This window comes from Atractosteus spatula, chromosome 13 (assembly GCF_055471065.1).
Source record: "Atractosteus spatula isolate fAtrSpa1 chromosome 13, fAtrSpa1.hap1, whole genome shotgun sequence".
NCBI classification, from domain to species: Eukaryota; Metazoa; Chordata; class Actinopteri; order Semionotiformes; family Lepisosteidae; genus Atractosteus; species Atractosteus spatula.
Window position 1 is genome coordinate 33,090,620 of NC_142718.1, and position 14,197 is coordinate 33,104,816.

Below are 14,197 nucleotides of genomic sequence, written 5' to 3' on the forward strand. Positions count from 1 at the left end.
AGTTTAGAAAGTCATTATAATAAATAATAAACTTTATTTTATATAGCACCTTTAAAGGTGGCTTCTCAAAGCGCTTTACAGGATGACAGCAACAATTATTAAGAAGAATACACAAGATAAAACACAATTACAATATATAGAGGAGACCGTGGATGGTGGTACTAAGAAAAGCAATGGTAAAGAATGGAACCAGTTAAGTAAAGGCTTTTCTGAAGAAGAGGGTTTTGAGTCTGGATTTGAAGGAGTTTAGAGAAGGTGGCTCTCTGATATCCTTGGGGAGAGATTTCCAGATCTTGGGGGCATAACAGGAGAAGGCCCTGTCACCCATACAATGTAGACGGGCTTGGGGGACAGCCATTACTTAAAAAACCTTCATTTGCAGTTGATAACCTTGATAGAACATCAATTTTCATATAACAGCAACATTTGGTCAATGTTTCCTTGTGAGAAATCCTTGTATCACTTTTTTAAACTGTAACCTTGTTGCCATGGTTACATGATCAAACAGAAAGAAAGAGGAAGGGCCTGTGAGGACAAACAGTATTTATTTCTACATTCTTCTTCTTCTAAGACTATTTCAAGGTCACTATATTAAACTGCTTCCTTTTCAAGCTTGTGAAAAGCCCTCAGTAAGTGTTGTGGCAACTTAAAAGAACCGAGGAAGGAGAGAGGATTTTGGGGACAGAGGCAGAATTGGCTAATGTCCTGCTGTGATGACCCCTAACTGCATTTATAGGCTTGTTATCTTTTATATCACCCCTAGCAATAGAGGATGTACAGCACATAGCATTATAACACAAGAGAACAACAGAGAGCTATCAAGAGATGAAAAGGGGAAAAATATTTTTCAGTAGAGTATGTAAACTTAGGAGCACTGGGACGACAAGTACAATTTACTCTACCCAGATGTTAAAAATATTCTGGCATTTGGTTAATTTATCTGTTACAGTGAGGGAAATGCCAACCAGACTGTTGATATTTTCCAACTAGACTTGGCAGAAGATGCATTTGCTTTCTAATCGCCAAACAGAACACTCACTGGGAGTTCATGAGGGACAAAACTGTGAAAGTGTTCTGGTACTGTAAATTTGCTGCTTGAATTTACAATAAAAAATTAAGTAACAAATGAAAAACTCATGTTTTTATTGTCGTACAACAATATGTACAGTCAACCGGACATAAAAGTCCTGTCAGGTCTCTTCAGAAATTCTTTTGTTAATAGGTTTGTTTTGGCTGTTTTATAAAAAGTGTGCATATTGCTATACTAGATGCATACAATTATCAGTCTTACACATATTTTGAAAGATGATGAGTGAGATACATTCAAAAATAATGAACCATCTACAGAGAATGTTCTATGAAAAAAACGTATTTATTAGTGTGTGTGGCAAAACTGAAAAAAAAATTGCAAAAGGAAAACTTTGCAGAGTGTGCACCTTGAATGTGGGAGACATTTGACTTTTTAGTGGCACACAATTTACACGGGCTCTTTGGGAGACTAGCTCTGGCCAGATTTCACCTTGATTCTGCAGCCTAATGTCTTTTGACATTCCATTGCAGTCCCATCAAACCGGAACCCTAGATTCAGAGTTCACAAAGCTTTTCTACTGGCAGGACTAACAGGCCATAAAGGGTTATTAAAATGTCAACCCATATTCAATACCTGCAACTCTGGACAGTTTCTGAAACTGGCTTCTCCCTGCACTGCAAGAAAAAGAACAATGGTAGTTCCCCACTGCTTTTTTCTGGACCTCAAAATGCTCGGTGGCCTTGCAATCCAAAGGCAGAAGGCTAGTCTCTCATGCAGAACTCATGCACGGTTCACAAAAGATCTGCTGAGGTGGGCTTTTATAAGTCCGCCATAGTCCACATTAAAAACTACTTGTAGCAATAAAAGGCAAAATTCATACTGCTGCCAAATGTGTCAGAGCAACAGTATTTTTGGCAGCTCTTCAGGGGAGTTCAGTACTGCTTCTCTTTGGAAAAAAAAAATCAGTGAGTGCAAAGGAAAGAGTGAAAGGCGCAATCTTTCAAAGCTCCTCTAAATTGAAGCTTTTAAAAGTAATGCACAATCTCAGCGTGACACTGCCAGGGAGCTAGGTAAAGCTATTATTGAAAATGTGTGAAAAGCTGTGATCGACAGTGTGAAACAAAGCCAAGTGGTGGTTATTTCAGTGGACAATTCTGAATACATGACCTGGGGTGACGAATTAGAAAGTCTTATCAGTACCGTTAAATAAGTATTGTAAACCCACACATTTTTTAGTGATTTGATTTTAAGGGTGCTAAGTCAAGCACTTTTTTATTTACTGGAATATCAATAAAAAGTAAGACCCTATTATTACTACCCTAGTAAAAAATAATCAATACAGTCTCACAGTGAGGCTTTGCACAACTTGTGTGCTGTTTCAAGGGGTTTGAATCATAAATTTTTAACGAGATGACACTGAGATATTACAGCAGTAAAATGCAAAAAAGAGTATTAGAACTTCTCAAATACGTACAAAAAGTGTTAATTTATTCATCTGATGCTTTTATCCAAAACAACTTACAGTAAACCCATTTATACAGCTGAACATTTTACTGAAACAAATGTGTACCTTACTCACACACACTTAAAGGGAACAACAGAAGTGCTTCACATCTTCCAGTTGCAAGCCGAGAGCCATAACCTCTACTCTATACTGCTGCCTGGGCACATGAGCAGGCTTTAGAAGATTACAACTCTACAACTTTACATGTAGTAGAGAAATAAAACATTAATTACTTTACTAAAGGAAGAATGCAGAACACTCATCATTAAGTTAAATATAGCATTTGTAAATTCCAATCACAATGTTCTACTGCTATCATTATGTATTCTTACACTCAAACCAGGCCTTGAAACTCATGTCTCTCATGGAGAACAATATCAGCGATTTTCTCTCTATAGCCACACCATGCTCAGGAGTATAAGAGGCCAACCAGAAAGTTGTGTTATTTCAGAAATTAAATCAAGTGCGTCTCACTTCATCCAGCTTGTTTCTTTTACTGTTGATTCAATTAGGTAATCTAATAAACGTTCCATTTATTGACTGTGGTTGATTATGTAACACTTAGCACAACAAAGCATTTTATTCCCCTCCAGCACCATGTACCAAAGACTTAACTATTTTATTGGTGCTCTTATCCTTTACTGATAGGGAAAAACCATGGGGTGCCTGTATCTTTCCTGATTGCTCAGACTCTCAAAACACCACACACCACCAGGGACGGCTTCAATGTGAAAATGGGGCAAGGAGAGCAGTGTGAAACACTTAAGAGTATTTTATCTCTGCTTCATTTAAGGAGTCTTGAATGAAAGGAAAACAGAGTCCTTGAGGGAATCCTTAGCTGTTCTGCGGATAGCCGAATGAAGTTACAGAGGCACTTTTTGTTTAAAAAATCCGGAATAAATTACTGTTTGTTTATACACACATCCCTCCCCTTCACTGCTATGACCCTCTGTCCAGCATGGAAGCACTGTGCACACTTTCTGTCAAAACCATATACTATCAGAGCCATGTGCTGCTTTTCACACTGTGAACCCCATGAGTTAGTATTCACAGGAGCAAATGATCTGGCACCCCAGTATATCAGGGATGTTGCAAGCCAAGGACACTCTGATCCACTGAAGCCAACTCAACCCTGGACAATTCTCAGGCCAATTGATCATCACTACATGGAGAATCCAGTGACACGTACAAGTACAGTAGTAAGTGATATAATGTAGATTGAACCAGTAGTGTACTGCAGGACTGAATCTTGACTCCAGATGAGAGCCTCGGAGGCTCTAGAGTAAACAAAGAAACTAATGCCACCGATTACTTCAGTACCCCATTTGGGATCTACTCCTGTCAGCTCCTGTCAGAGAATGTCTTGCAGAGTACTAGAAGGACAGTGGAAGTGCTCTTCAGCACTTCCACTGCTCCAAGAATCAATCTTCCAAAAACTGACGCTTGGCAGTCTCTGTGTGCCTCAACACTTAAGCTGCAAAAAAAAAGTCACTTCAGGAAAATTCAGCTGTGAAGCAGGGACAGCAGAGTGTGACAGAGCTGCTGAGAAGTGAATGACTCCTCCTCATACATTATTCATCCCGGGCCATTAAAATACGCTTGATGTTATCTCTCCTATATTGTACTTTTCTCTGTTTCTCTTTGTCTCTTTAACCTACTGTTCTCTCTATGTCCCTGCATCATCACTCTCTTTTTTCTCTCCTACGTCCTGTATATATATACTGAGAATACATTTATATATTCTTTCCTATATTTTTTCTCTTCTATCTCTCCATCGCCCACTCTCTGTTATCTTTTTTCTTATCACCATTTCCTCCCTCCCCCCTCTTTCTTACTCTTCCCTCTTTTCCCCTTATCAGCTTCCCCCTCCTGTCTTCCTCCAAGCTTATCTTTCTCTTCATCTCACTCCACTTCCTCCCTCTGGGTCTTATCTCTTCTCTTCAACAAAACTGTCTCTGCAGTTCCAAATGCTATATCTTTCTATATATCCTTCATCTTTTATCATTCCATCCTGTCACCCCTTTCCCTTAGCTATGTGTTTAACTGTTTTTTGCCACCTTCCACCTTTTCCTTATAAAACCTTCTTCTTCGCTGCCATTTCTACACCCTCACTTTCTCCTCTCTTCCACCAGCACCTCTCCATCTTGCTTTCACCACCTCATGTAACTGTCCCTGTCAAATTAATTTTTTTTTCCAGTTCAAAGAGTGCCAAAGCAAAAACAGTTAGTAGACATTTACAGATATTCAGGACAATGAAGACATTTTATTAACTGAGAACCTCTTGCCTGTGTCTTGCTTTTAGATAGATCCTCAGCCTATCTATAAGCCCACTTAAGACACTTTTTCTTCATCTGCTTCATTTATCATGTTAATACAAATATAGTAGAATAATAGTTCCATCACTGTGAAAAACATGCTTCCTATTCCATATTTTCTGAATACTGATCTCTCAAAATGAAAACTACTTGTAAACATCAAATTAGCTCTTATTAGGAATCTGCTATCTTCTCCACTATGCTACAAAATACTGTATAAGCGCGCATACAGAAATGCCAATATGGTATTGTGTATATGATGTGGATTAACATTGAAAAGTATAAAGTAAGTATAGTATTTCTTACCGTCATCCCCAGAGCCTGATCCTGCATCTGAAAAAGAAAAAGAAACACTTTAAGAACCTATTAATTTTAATCATAAATGTACACAGCAAAGCATCTAGAAATATGACATACTGATGAAAATACAGATATCCAAAAGTCAGTTAAATCTCTTGACACAGCCAAAGAAATGCTAGGTATTACTGGAATGAATAATTTCCAGTGTCTTTGCATTAGTATATTTGTATACGAAGCCATCCAGTATAACAACAGCATCGCCAATAAAACAGAAACGAATTCTAATAATTCAAACTTTGCAAGTTTGACAAGCAAAGGAAAATGTTTTTAAAGAGGATACAGTGAGGGCTGTTGGCCTTGAATCTCCATTCCAAGCCACAAGGACATGCATACACAATTTCATTCTTAAAAAGAGACGGTGTTGCACTCCAGCACATTAGCAACCAGCTTATTTGAACAATATACCACAATAGCTCTGAATCTCCTGGCATTTATTGTTTGTTGCCCAGCCATTTAAAGTGAGATGATGCTAAACAAGTCACATCTTTTCCCCTTTCCCAAGATTTCTGGAAACTAACAGGATGCAAAAATGTCTTGCTGTCTTATTTGGTACTCATAAATGTCAATGTAAGAGACCCATTTCAGGAAGTGCTGATGAGCTGAAAGAGTGAGTGATGCTATTATTTCAAGCTGCATATTTCTTCAGTACTCTGGGTTCAGTAATGAGTTTAGAGAAACAGACCTTACAGTCATTCTACGCTCTGTAAAATCTTTTAGGAAAGCAAGGACGTTTCATCCCAGTTGTTCTGAATGAAAACATATTTAAATAATATTTCACCATGAAAAGTCAATATACTGTCCAGGCTTACAGTCTGAGCACCACCATAGTGATTTTTGAACCCCATTTTCTCAGGCCTGTTCCAATTTTCAAAGCAAAATACAATTTCACTGATCCTTTTTTAAAAAAACACTGATTTCTGTTTTTTCCTCCCTACAACTCTAAGGCAATCTCCTTCTGAGACCTCTCTCTGTATCTCAGTCTGGCATCTGAATATAGAGTGAAGTAGCTCTGTTGGACATCCTGATCACTAGGCTAAAAGTGAATCTGACAGAAAGAAAAGAAAATATGAATACACAGGTGTAACAAATAAACATTTGGTAAAAGCAGAATAACATCTCAGTGTGTTTTTTCTGGTTGGATTCCTGGCCCTACAAGCAATCCCTATGGGCTGAAAGGACAGAACAAGAAAAATTCACCCTTGTTTATTGCTGAATTGAACAATATTGATAGTTATTTATTCCTTTTGCCTTAGTTATCATAAATATCAAAGAAAGCTTTTTTTCTTTTTTAGCCCTGTAGTGGCTAGATGACATAATGTAGATAATCCTTTGATTGAACAGGTTTGGAAAGTGATGGAGCAGTGAAGAGTGATTCCTACTGCCAGCAATGCCAATAATAAAACTATAAATGAGGGGACAGCCGTGCTGCTGGAGAGCTCTGCGGATATGGGCCACTCATTTGATTTTCACACCATCTGGACAAAGTGCATTGGCTCATCTGCAAAACCCTGCCTGTTGAGCCTGGAGAAGATGGTCAATCTCCACATCACAAACGTGCCTAAAACGAATGCTAACTTTTGTTTGTCCTTGGTGCTGTTCTGCTCTGGTAGTGCAGGTGCAACAGATGTCAACAGATAGATTTTGAATGTTTCTTTTCCCAAACTAACAGCAAGGATGACGTTTCCCATCCCACTGCTAATATATCTTGCTGGATAGTATACATCAGTATCAGAGTCATTTAGAGAGAGTTGGAAATTGTAGGGCCAAAAGCCAGTCATACCATTAATAACTTCTGTGTATTGAAGTGTGCAGCTCTGTCAGACTTGAGCCAGTACTGCCATAACAGGGCTTGTGAAGAAACATACAATTATTTTACAAATCTAGAAATTAAAATACACTAAAAAAGTAAGGGAACATTTCTGGACAACTGTGTCTTCTAGAGCTTAGTGCCAGATTTTCCAGATCACTCTGACAGTCCTGATACAGTAGTAACGCTGAGAAGCTGTCCTTCTGTCTGGATGATTTCCTGTCATTGCATCTTGCTGTTTCTACATCCCAGCCGCTCAGCACTGATGCAGGAATGACACTGCCCATTGGCATTATGCATTCACAAGCACGCTCTGTTTACATCCCAAATTGCCTGTCAGTCTTTCTGTCTTGGTTTTTATCTTCCCTTGTCATCCTTTAACACAGAGATGTGTTGAATTAATTGCCCAAATTATTTGTCCGTGTCTGCTTTTCTATCCATACATCAAAACCATCTGAGCACTGAAAGGAAAAGGTGGAATGATGAATTATTTTAATGATCCATTTCACAATGCCACTTTCTATATCAACATCCCAGTGATTTATGACCCTAAATGGTCTGTCCGTCCTTCCATGGCTACAAATGCTTGATCAATTGCTAAATTTCCTGACCTGTCTATCTTTTAGTGTAAACACAGATACAGCTGTCTGATTGATTGTAATGGAGAACTTTGTAACTGGACAACTTGGGGTGATCAATGTCACAATTAATATGCCATCTTCTGTGTTATATTTCACATTTGTTATTTTTATCAAATTCTGCCTGACCTGTTATCCCTTACGGATTACTGTTGCTTATTAGAAGGCTTGGATACATTTTATTCTCCTGCAGCAGCTGGTAATTAAGAAACAAGCCTGCGAAAATGCTGGTCCAAGATGCCAGCATTAAATGCCAGGCACTTTTGGCATTAACTGTGATGGTTCAATGGGCAAACAAATTTTTCTTCTGAATATGAAGATCTCAGTTATGCCATTTGCAGAGCCACTGAATCTTCATATTTTTATGAAGATGCCTGGCCGAAAGGATGTCGAAGGCTTAAGTACGAGTTTAATTAACCACATCAGGGCTTAGTTAGACATAAAGCAGTCGATGCACAACACACCCTTAAGCAAATTAAGAAGAGAAGAATGGCACAATACACAACTGCCCTTTTAAGGTCCAAAATATCTGATTTGATGTCTGCAGATATGCATATATAAGTTAATCAGAGCCAGCTTTTCAGTATTTCAAATGGAATCTGGGAATATTATTCACAACCATTAGCAAGTCACTAGAATAGTGGGTAGTTAGGTCTGTTTAGTAAAAATTATCAAAACATATTTATTAAAACATTTAACAACGTTATTTTCAAGGCTATCTTGAGGTTCAAAGGTTAGTAAATACATTTTCTAAATATAAATGTGCCATTTAAAACTGGGCTATACTTCACAAGCTAAATGGGGTGGATCTTGTAATCACCTGGTAGTTACATAAATAACACAGATTAGGTGGCTAGATTGATATATATGTATCCTATAATGTTTCATTCCTGATTTACTTGGGAAATAATCAGATGCATGGTGATATGTTATCTGTTTCAGATGTAGAAGCTAATCACGTAACTCAGTAAGATAATATCAAAGCTGAAAGCAGTACTAAGGGCATACTGTGATCCCTCTGGTACAGGCTCCAGGTATTTAAGGCTTTTTGAAAAAACAGGCTCTTTTTGAACACTTCTGCTCATGGATAATTCACATCAATAATTAATAATCTAATGGACGATGCATTTTCTAATGGCTCATTTACAGCTCCAAGGTTTTCTGCCTTATGATCCCATTAGTTTTACACTAATTACTCATGCAGCTCAAGTTCATCTCATGTATGAGAGAGAAAATGTAAAGAGAAAACAAACAGAAATATGTATTTGACAGAGGGAAGTTACTGTAATTGCTTGAAGAAAAGTCTTTTCTCTTGACATGATCTGCGCCACAGGTGCCCAAGCACATCCATGAGCTTTTTAAATGTCGGTTTCATTGGAAAACATCCATCTCAGCCTTTCTCACCAAAGACAAAAGGAATCCAATCACTCTCATCTGAACGCCAGTGTCAAAGGTTAAGTGTCTTCAGTCAGTTCACTGCATTGAATTTGAAAGGTTAACAAAGCCATGAAACAGTGAATGGTGCTGCTCCTGCCATAAGATCTCAAAGATGCCCTTCATCCATTGGAATAAAAGGGTAAGCTACCCTGTGCTACCAGCCCCAAAACACAGGGTATCAGGTGGAGAACCAATAATAACCAAAATGAGAGACTCCCCTTACAAAAATAAAATTTAAGATTTCTATAGAAATGCCCCAATTTTCCTTACATAGCTGTAGGTTTCTATATTTCTATACAGAGAATTGGGACATCATCTATTGGCCATTTTTGTAAAGGTCTGAAACACACTTTGCATCTCACAGGCAACATCATTGAGTGCCAGTCAGGTTGTAGATGGTTACACATTCCAATACTTGATGATTTTCAAGAACACATGGAAAGAATCATGTGTTTCCTTTTTCAATCTGAGCTGAATTAGTTATTGTGTATTTGTGAATCACTTTTATAATAATTATAATAATAATTGCTTACACTTATATAGCGCTTTTCTGGGCACTAATGGGGACTCCCCTCTACCACCACCAGCATCCACCTTTTAAAATGTTAAGTAGAGCAACTAAACCAAAGATCTCAAATTCAACTCCCTGAGAGTACAGTGGATTTTAGTTTTTGTTCCACCTGAGCTAAAGTCCATTTCCTTTACTGCATACAGTAATTGTAATACTTATAAATATTATAATAATGCTAGTAACACTTACAACCAGGGTCAAAGGGTTTTTATATCTAACTGTACCTGTAAAGAAACGAATATTTTGAGTGACCAAATGTAAAAGACCATAAGGAAAATCTTAGATTTGTCTCACAATGAAAATAATTAGTTTAACTGTGAGTGAGGCCCTTGAACTGTCCACTCACTGTGCTTTTATAACTTATGCACCACACCATTTTAGAGCACCGTTATGTTCTGAAATATTAATAAATAAACCTTTACCAAATTAATATTAATGGTGTTTGTGCTATGAAGTATGTCATAGTAATAATTTGGTCTATTTCTTTGCCCCCAAAATTAATCATACTATACACAGCATTTCCTGAATTAACTGCCAGTGTTTTATTTATCAATTTATCTTGGTTATTCATATAGTACACATAATATACACCTACTATTCTAGTTAAAGGTAGCTAGCTATACAATATACAACAATGAAAGAAGTAATGAGGTCTAAGATCACATTTAACTTTTGTTGGTCACAGCCCAGAGCTCGTGTTAAAGAACTTTTAATATATGGGAGTTTGAACTATGGTTTGCGACCCAAAGCAGGTCATGAACATCATTCCCATAAGTCACACCAAGGTGTAAACAGGACAAGCTATGAACCTGCAGACTGGGTGGGAGAACTGTAAGCTACAATGGTCATGGGAAGTTCCTTCAGTCAGGTAGTGAATTTTGATGAAGCTCCATGAAGACCAAAGAGCTTTCAAAACAACTCAGTTGAGGGAACTTGGAAGGGTATACACATTTCAAAGACATTGAATATCCCTTTGAGTAATGTAAAACCTATCATTAAGAACTGGAAGGTGTACCCCATTGACCAGATGCTATCTAGATCAAGCTGTCCCTCCAAACTGAACATCCTGGCAAGAAGGAAGCTAGACATAGAACTACAGCGTTCAACGGCTGAGATGGGAGAAAATATCCATGAGTCACTCCTCAAAGCCTGCCTGTATAGGGCCAACCAATTTTAAATCCCATATGAGATTTCAAACAAAGCATTTAAGTAATACTGCAAAAAGATTTTGTGGTCAGATTAGACAAGACTGGAACTTGCTCTGTATGCAACACATTACGCTTGGCACAAACACAACCCAGCACATCACCCAATTACTACCATCTCTACTGTGAAGCATGGTGGTGGCATCATTGTGTTATGGGGCTGCTTCTCATCAGCAGGGACTTGCAAGCTTGTTAAGACTGAGAGTATAGAAAGGGAGGGAGCAAGATACAGGCAAAACTTTCAGGAAAGCTTGCTAAAGTCTGCCAGAGTCTGCTAAAGACCTAAAACATGGTTGAAAATGTGCTTTTCATCAGGACAATGACTCAAAGCACACGTCCAAAGCTACACTAGTGTGGCTTAACGTGAAACTGAAAATCCTTAAATTGTCCAGTCAATGTCCTAATTCGAGTCTGTGGCAGGTCTTCAAATTGCTGTCCTAGAATGAGCAAACATTGTGCAAAGTTGGTAGAGACTTATTCAGAAAAACTCATAGTTGTAATTGCTGCCAAAGGTGCTTTCACCAAGTGTCTTAGGTGAGTGAGTACATAAGCATACTATACACACCATATTTCTGTTATTGATTTGTCTTTGCTGACATTTAACTTCTTTCACCCATAAAAGTGTTCAGTTTGTGCATTCACATTTTGATTAAAAGTATTCACTTTAAACATATGAGCATGCATAATTTGTAATTCAATAAAATAATTTTCATTGGAAAGGGATGACTATGTTTGCAAGGCACTGTATGTGTCAAAATGTCAGCATAAATGTTGATACATACAGAAGATATTTTTCATGACTCAGGAAGCTGATTAAGAAGTGAGATTTTTGAGACTGGCAGTGTGGCATTACAGAGGTGTTTTGGAATATACAGTTGTTATACAGTGTTTATACTAAGATTGTGCTTCATGTTGGTGTACTTTATGTTATATTTTTGTTTTGCACCAGAGTTATACTTTAACTAACTAGGCAGGGGTGTTTTGCTGGGATGGTAATAATAATAACAATTGCTTACACTTATATAGCGCTTTTCTGGACACTCCACTCAAAGTACCTTACAGGTAATGGGGACTCCCCTCCACTACCGATGTGCAGCACCCACCAGGATGATGAGACAGCAGCCATAATGCACCAAAACGCTCACCACACATCAGCTATCAGTGAGGAGGAGAAGCCAATTCATAGATGGGGATTATTAGGCCATGATCGGTAAAGGCCAATGGGAAATTTTGCCAGGTCGCCAGGGATGATACATTACCCTCCTTAACTATATGTTGAAGGCCATGATATATATTCAATACATTTTCACTATGTCACTTGATTCCTGGTTTACTGATGCAGTTCAGTTGCTAACAAAGTTATTGTGCCATCGTTAAACATTTAACAAAATTGAGTGTGATTAACTGTATGGTCTCCCAGATGTATTGTATTCCTTTATTTTTTATTATTTTGATACTAGGCATTTTGAGAGGTAAATTATTAAACAACTACCACCGAAAGAGTTAAACAGATCTTGTTTAAGCAATTCAGCAAAAAAATACTTTAACTCCTTTCATTGTTAGTAAATCCTTCAATGTTAGACTGGGGAGTGTATAAGCCTTAATTACTGACAGCTCTAAAGGCATGGTACACCAACAGTAAATCAACACAGAAAACAATGGACCCTCATTACTGAGCTACTAAGGAGCTAATAACAGACCACAGAAGAGAGATTGAGACTAGATATGATCAAATGGTTAACTGAAGGGTGCAAATTACTTGTTTGAGACAACTATTTTCATATAACATGGTTCAAAACAGTCTGGGATCACTTTCTTAATGTAGGTTCATTTTAGCAGGTCTATACTATACATTTCATTTTATTTTTCCATGGGTCTCCTTAGTTAATACTATACCAACCTTACCAGTCTGTGTCATAGTCATACTCTGTACTTACCATAACACACTACAGTAAGTATTTATAATGCATGTTACACAGTATCTTAATATCTATCTTCTTGCATTACATTTAGTGCTGCGATGTGCTTTTCTTACCAACAGGACAGGATCCCTCTGACACCACCAGCACTTCTGTCTGCTGTTTGCAAGCATCTTTTCGCAGGTAGCACTCATTCTGGTAGTTTTCATTGTTGGAGCCACACACTGGCACGTAGTCATTGTTGCACTGTGGAAGAAGGAGGAGACACTAGTGATTGATTCATTAATTTGTATTCACAATGGCTATGTGAATATATATATTTTTTAATATTGTGAAATAGCCTTCAGATAATGTACTACCCAATGATGTGGGGTGGCCAGATGATCTGGTTTATATGATTGTAAGCCCAAAGCAAGACAAAACATTCCAAACTCCCTATTGAATATAGGAATAAAGTATAATGCTAGTTTTCTAGAATGACATAGATCACATTGGATTCATAAAGTTACAGGAACAGACTTGCGACCCTCATGCTCCTATGATGCTAAATTCATTAACAATAGTAGGGGGAACAGGGTCCCAGTTAATTTAGATAACAGGTTATTCTCTGTACCAGCAGGTTTCATTTACATTATACTAATAAAAACTATGTACACTATCTGAATCTAAAATTTTTCCTTCAGTTAGCAGTATTAAAACTTCTTTTCTGTCCATAGCAGCTATAGCCCTAGGTCACAAACATCGAACCTTGCTTACATTGCAGGGGAAACAACAGGAGACAGGTGATGTTTTATGTGCCTGATAGTTTTAATTACACCAGCTTCAATCAAAGCAGGAAGATGCTGCTGTATGTGTACTGCAGTTGTTTTGTTCCAACAGTCTGTGGTATGAGACCCATGCAAAAGCACTTTGTTTTCATTAGAAAAGACCTCTAAAATGTTGTCTAATCACTTTCCTGAGCCTACAAACTAAACAATTAAAAAAACATAAAAAAAACAATTTGGACTCAAACAATTATGTGTTAGGCACTGCAAAAAGAGCGTGGAAAATTGTGTATACAGCTGTTCACTCCAATATCATAACCTGCCTTTTTTAAAAAGGTCAGTTGTTCTGTGTTTTAAATGGTGTGGTTAAAGCTGAAACTCATGTTTTCAAAACCTGTTAACCTCACTTAATATAACAAACACTCCGTTCAATTAACAACAAAGGGACAATAATGAACTAAATTAAAACGTATTCTGATGGACCCAGGACGAAGCTGGCTGGTATTTTATTGTCATTGAAGATGGAAATTATATAAACTAATTTTGGCTGAGTGTAATTTTGCTTTGAAGCTCATGAACACAATGAGAGATAAGAAACACTTCAAAACACAGCGATAAGTATGAAGAGTGTGTTGAAAAATTAACTA

The 14,197-nt window shown here is 37.6% G+C and overlaps 1 protein-coding gene across 1 annotated transcript in view; it reads right to left on the reverse strand.

Moving 5' to 3' along the window:
* Nucleotides 1–14,197, reverse strand: part of tmeff2a (transmembrane protein with EGF-like and two follistatin-like domains 2a) — a 77,781-nt gene that overhangs the window by 39,103 nt on the left and 24,481 nt on the right. The window contains exons 3-4 of the mRNA XM_088929865.1: nucleotides 12,903–13,032; nucleotides 5,156–5,182 (exon numbers count right to left, since the gene is read on the reverse strand). Coding sequence (XP_088785991.1) covers nucleotides 5,156–5,182; nucleotides 12,903–13,032 — 157 coding nt within the window. The remainder of the gene's footprint in view (nucleotides 1–5,155; nucleotides 5,183–12,902; nucleotides 13,033–14,197) is intronic.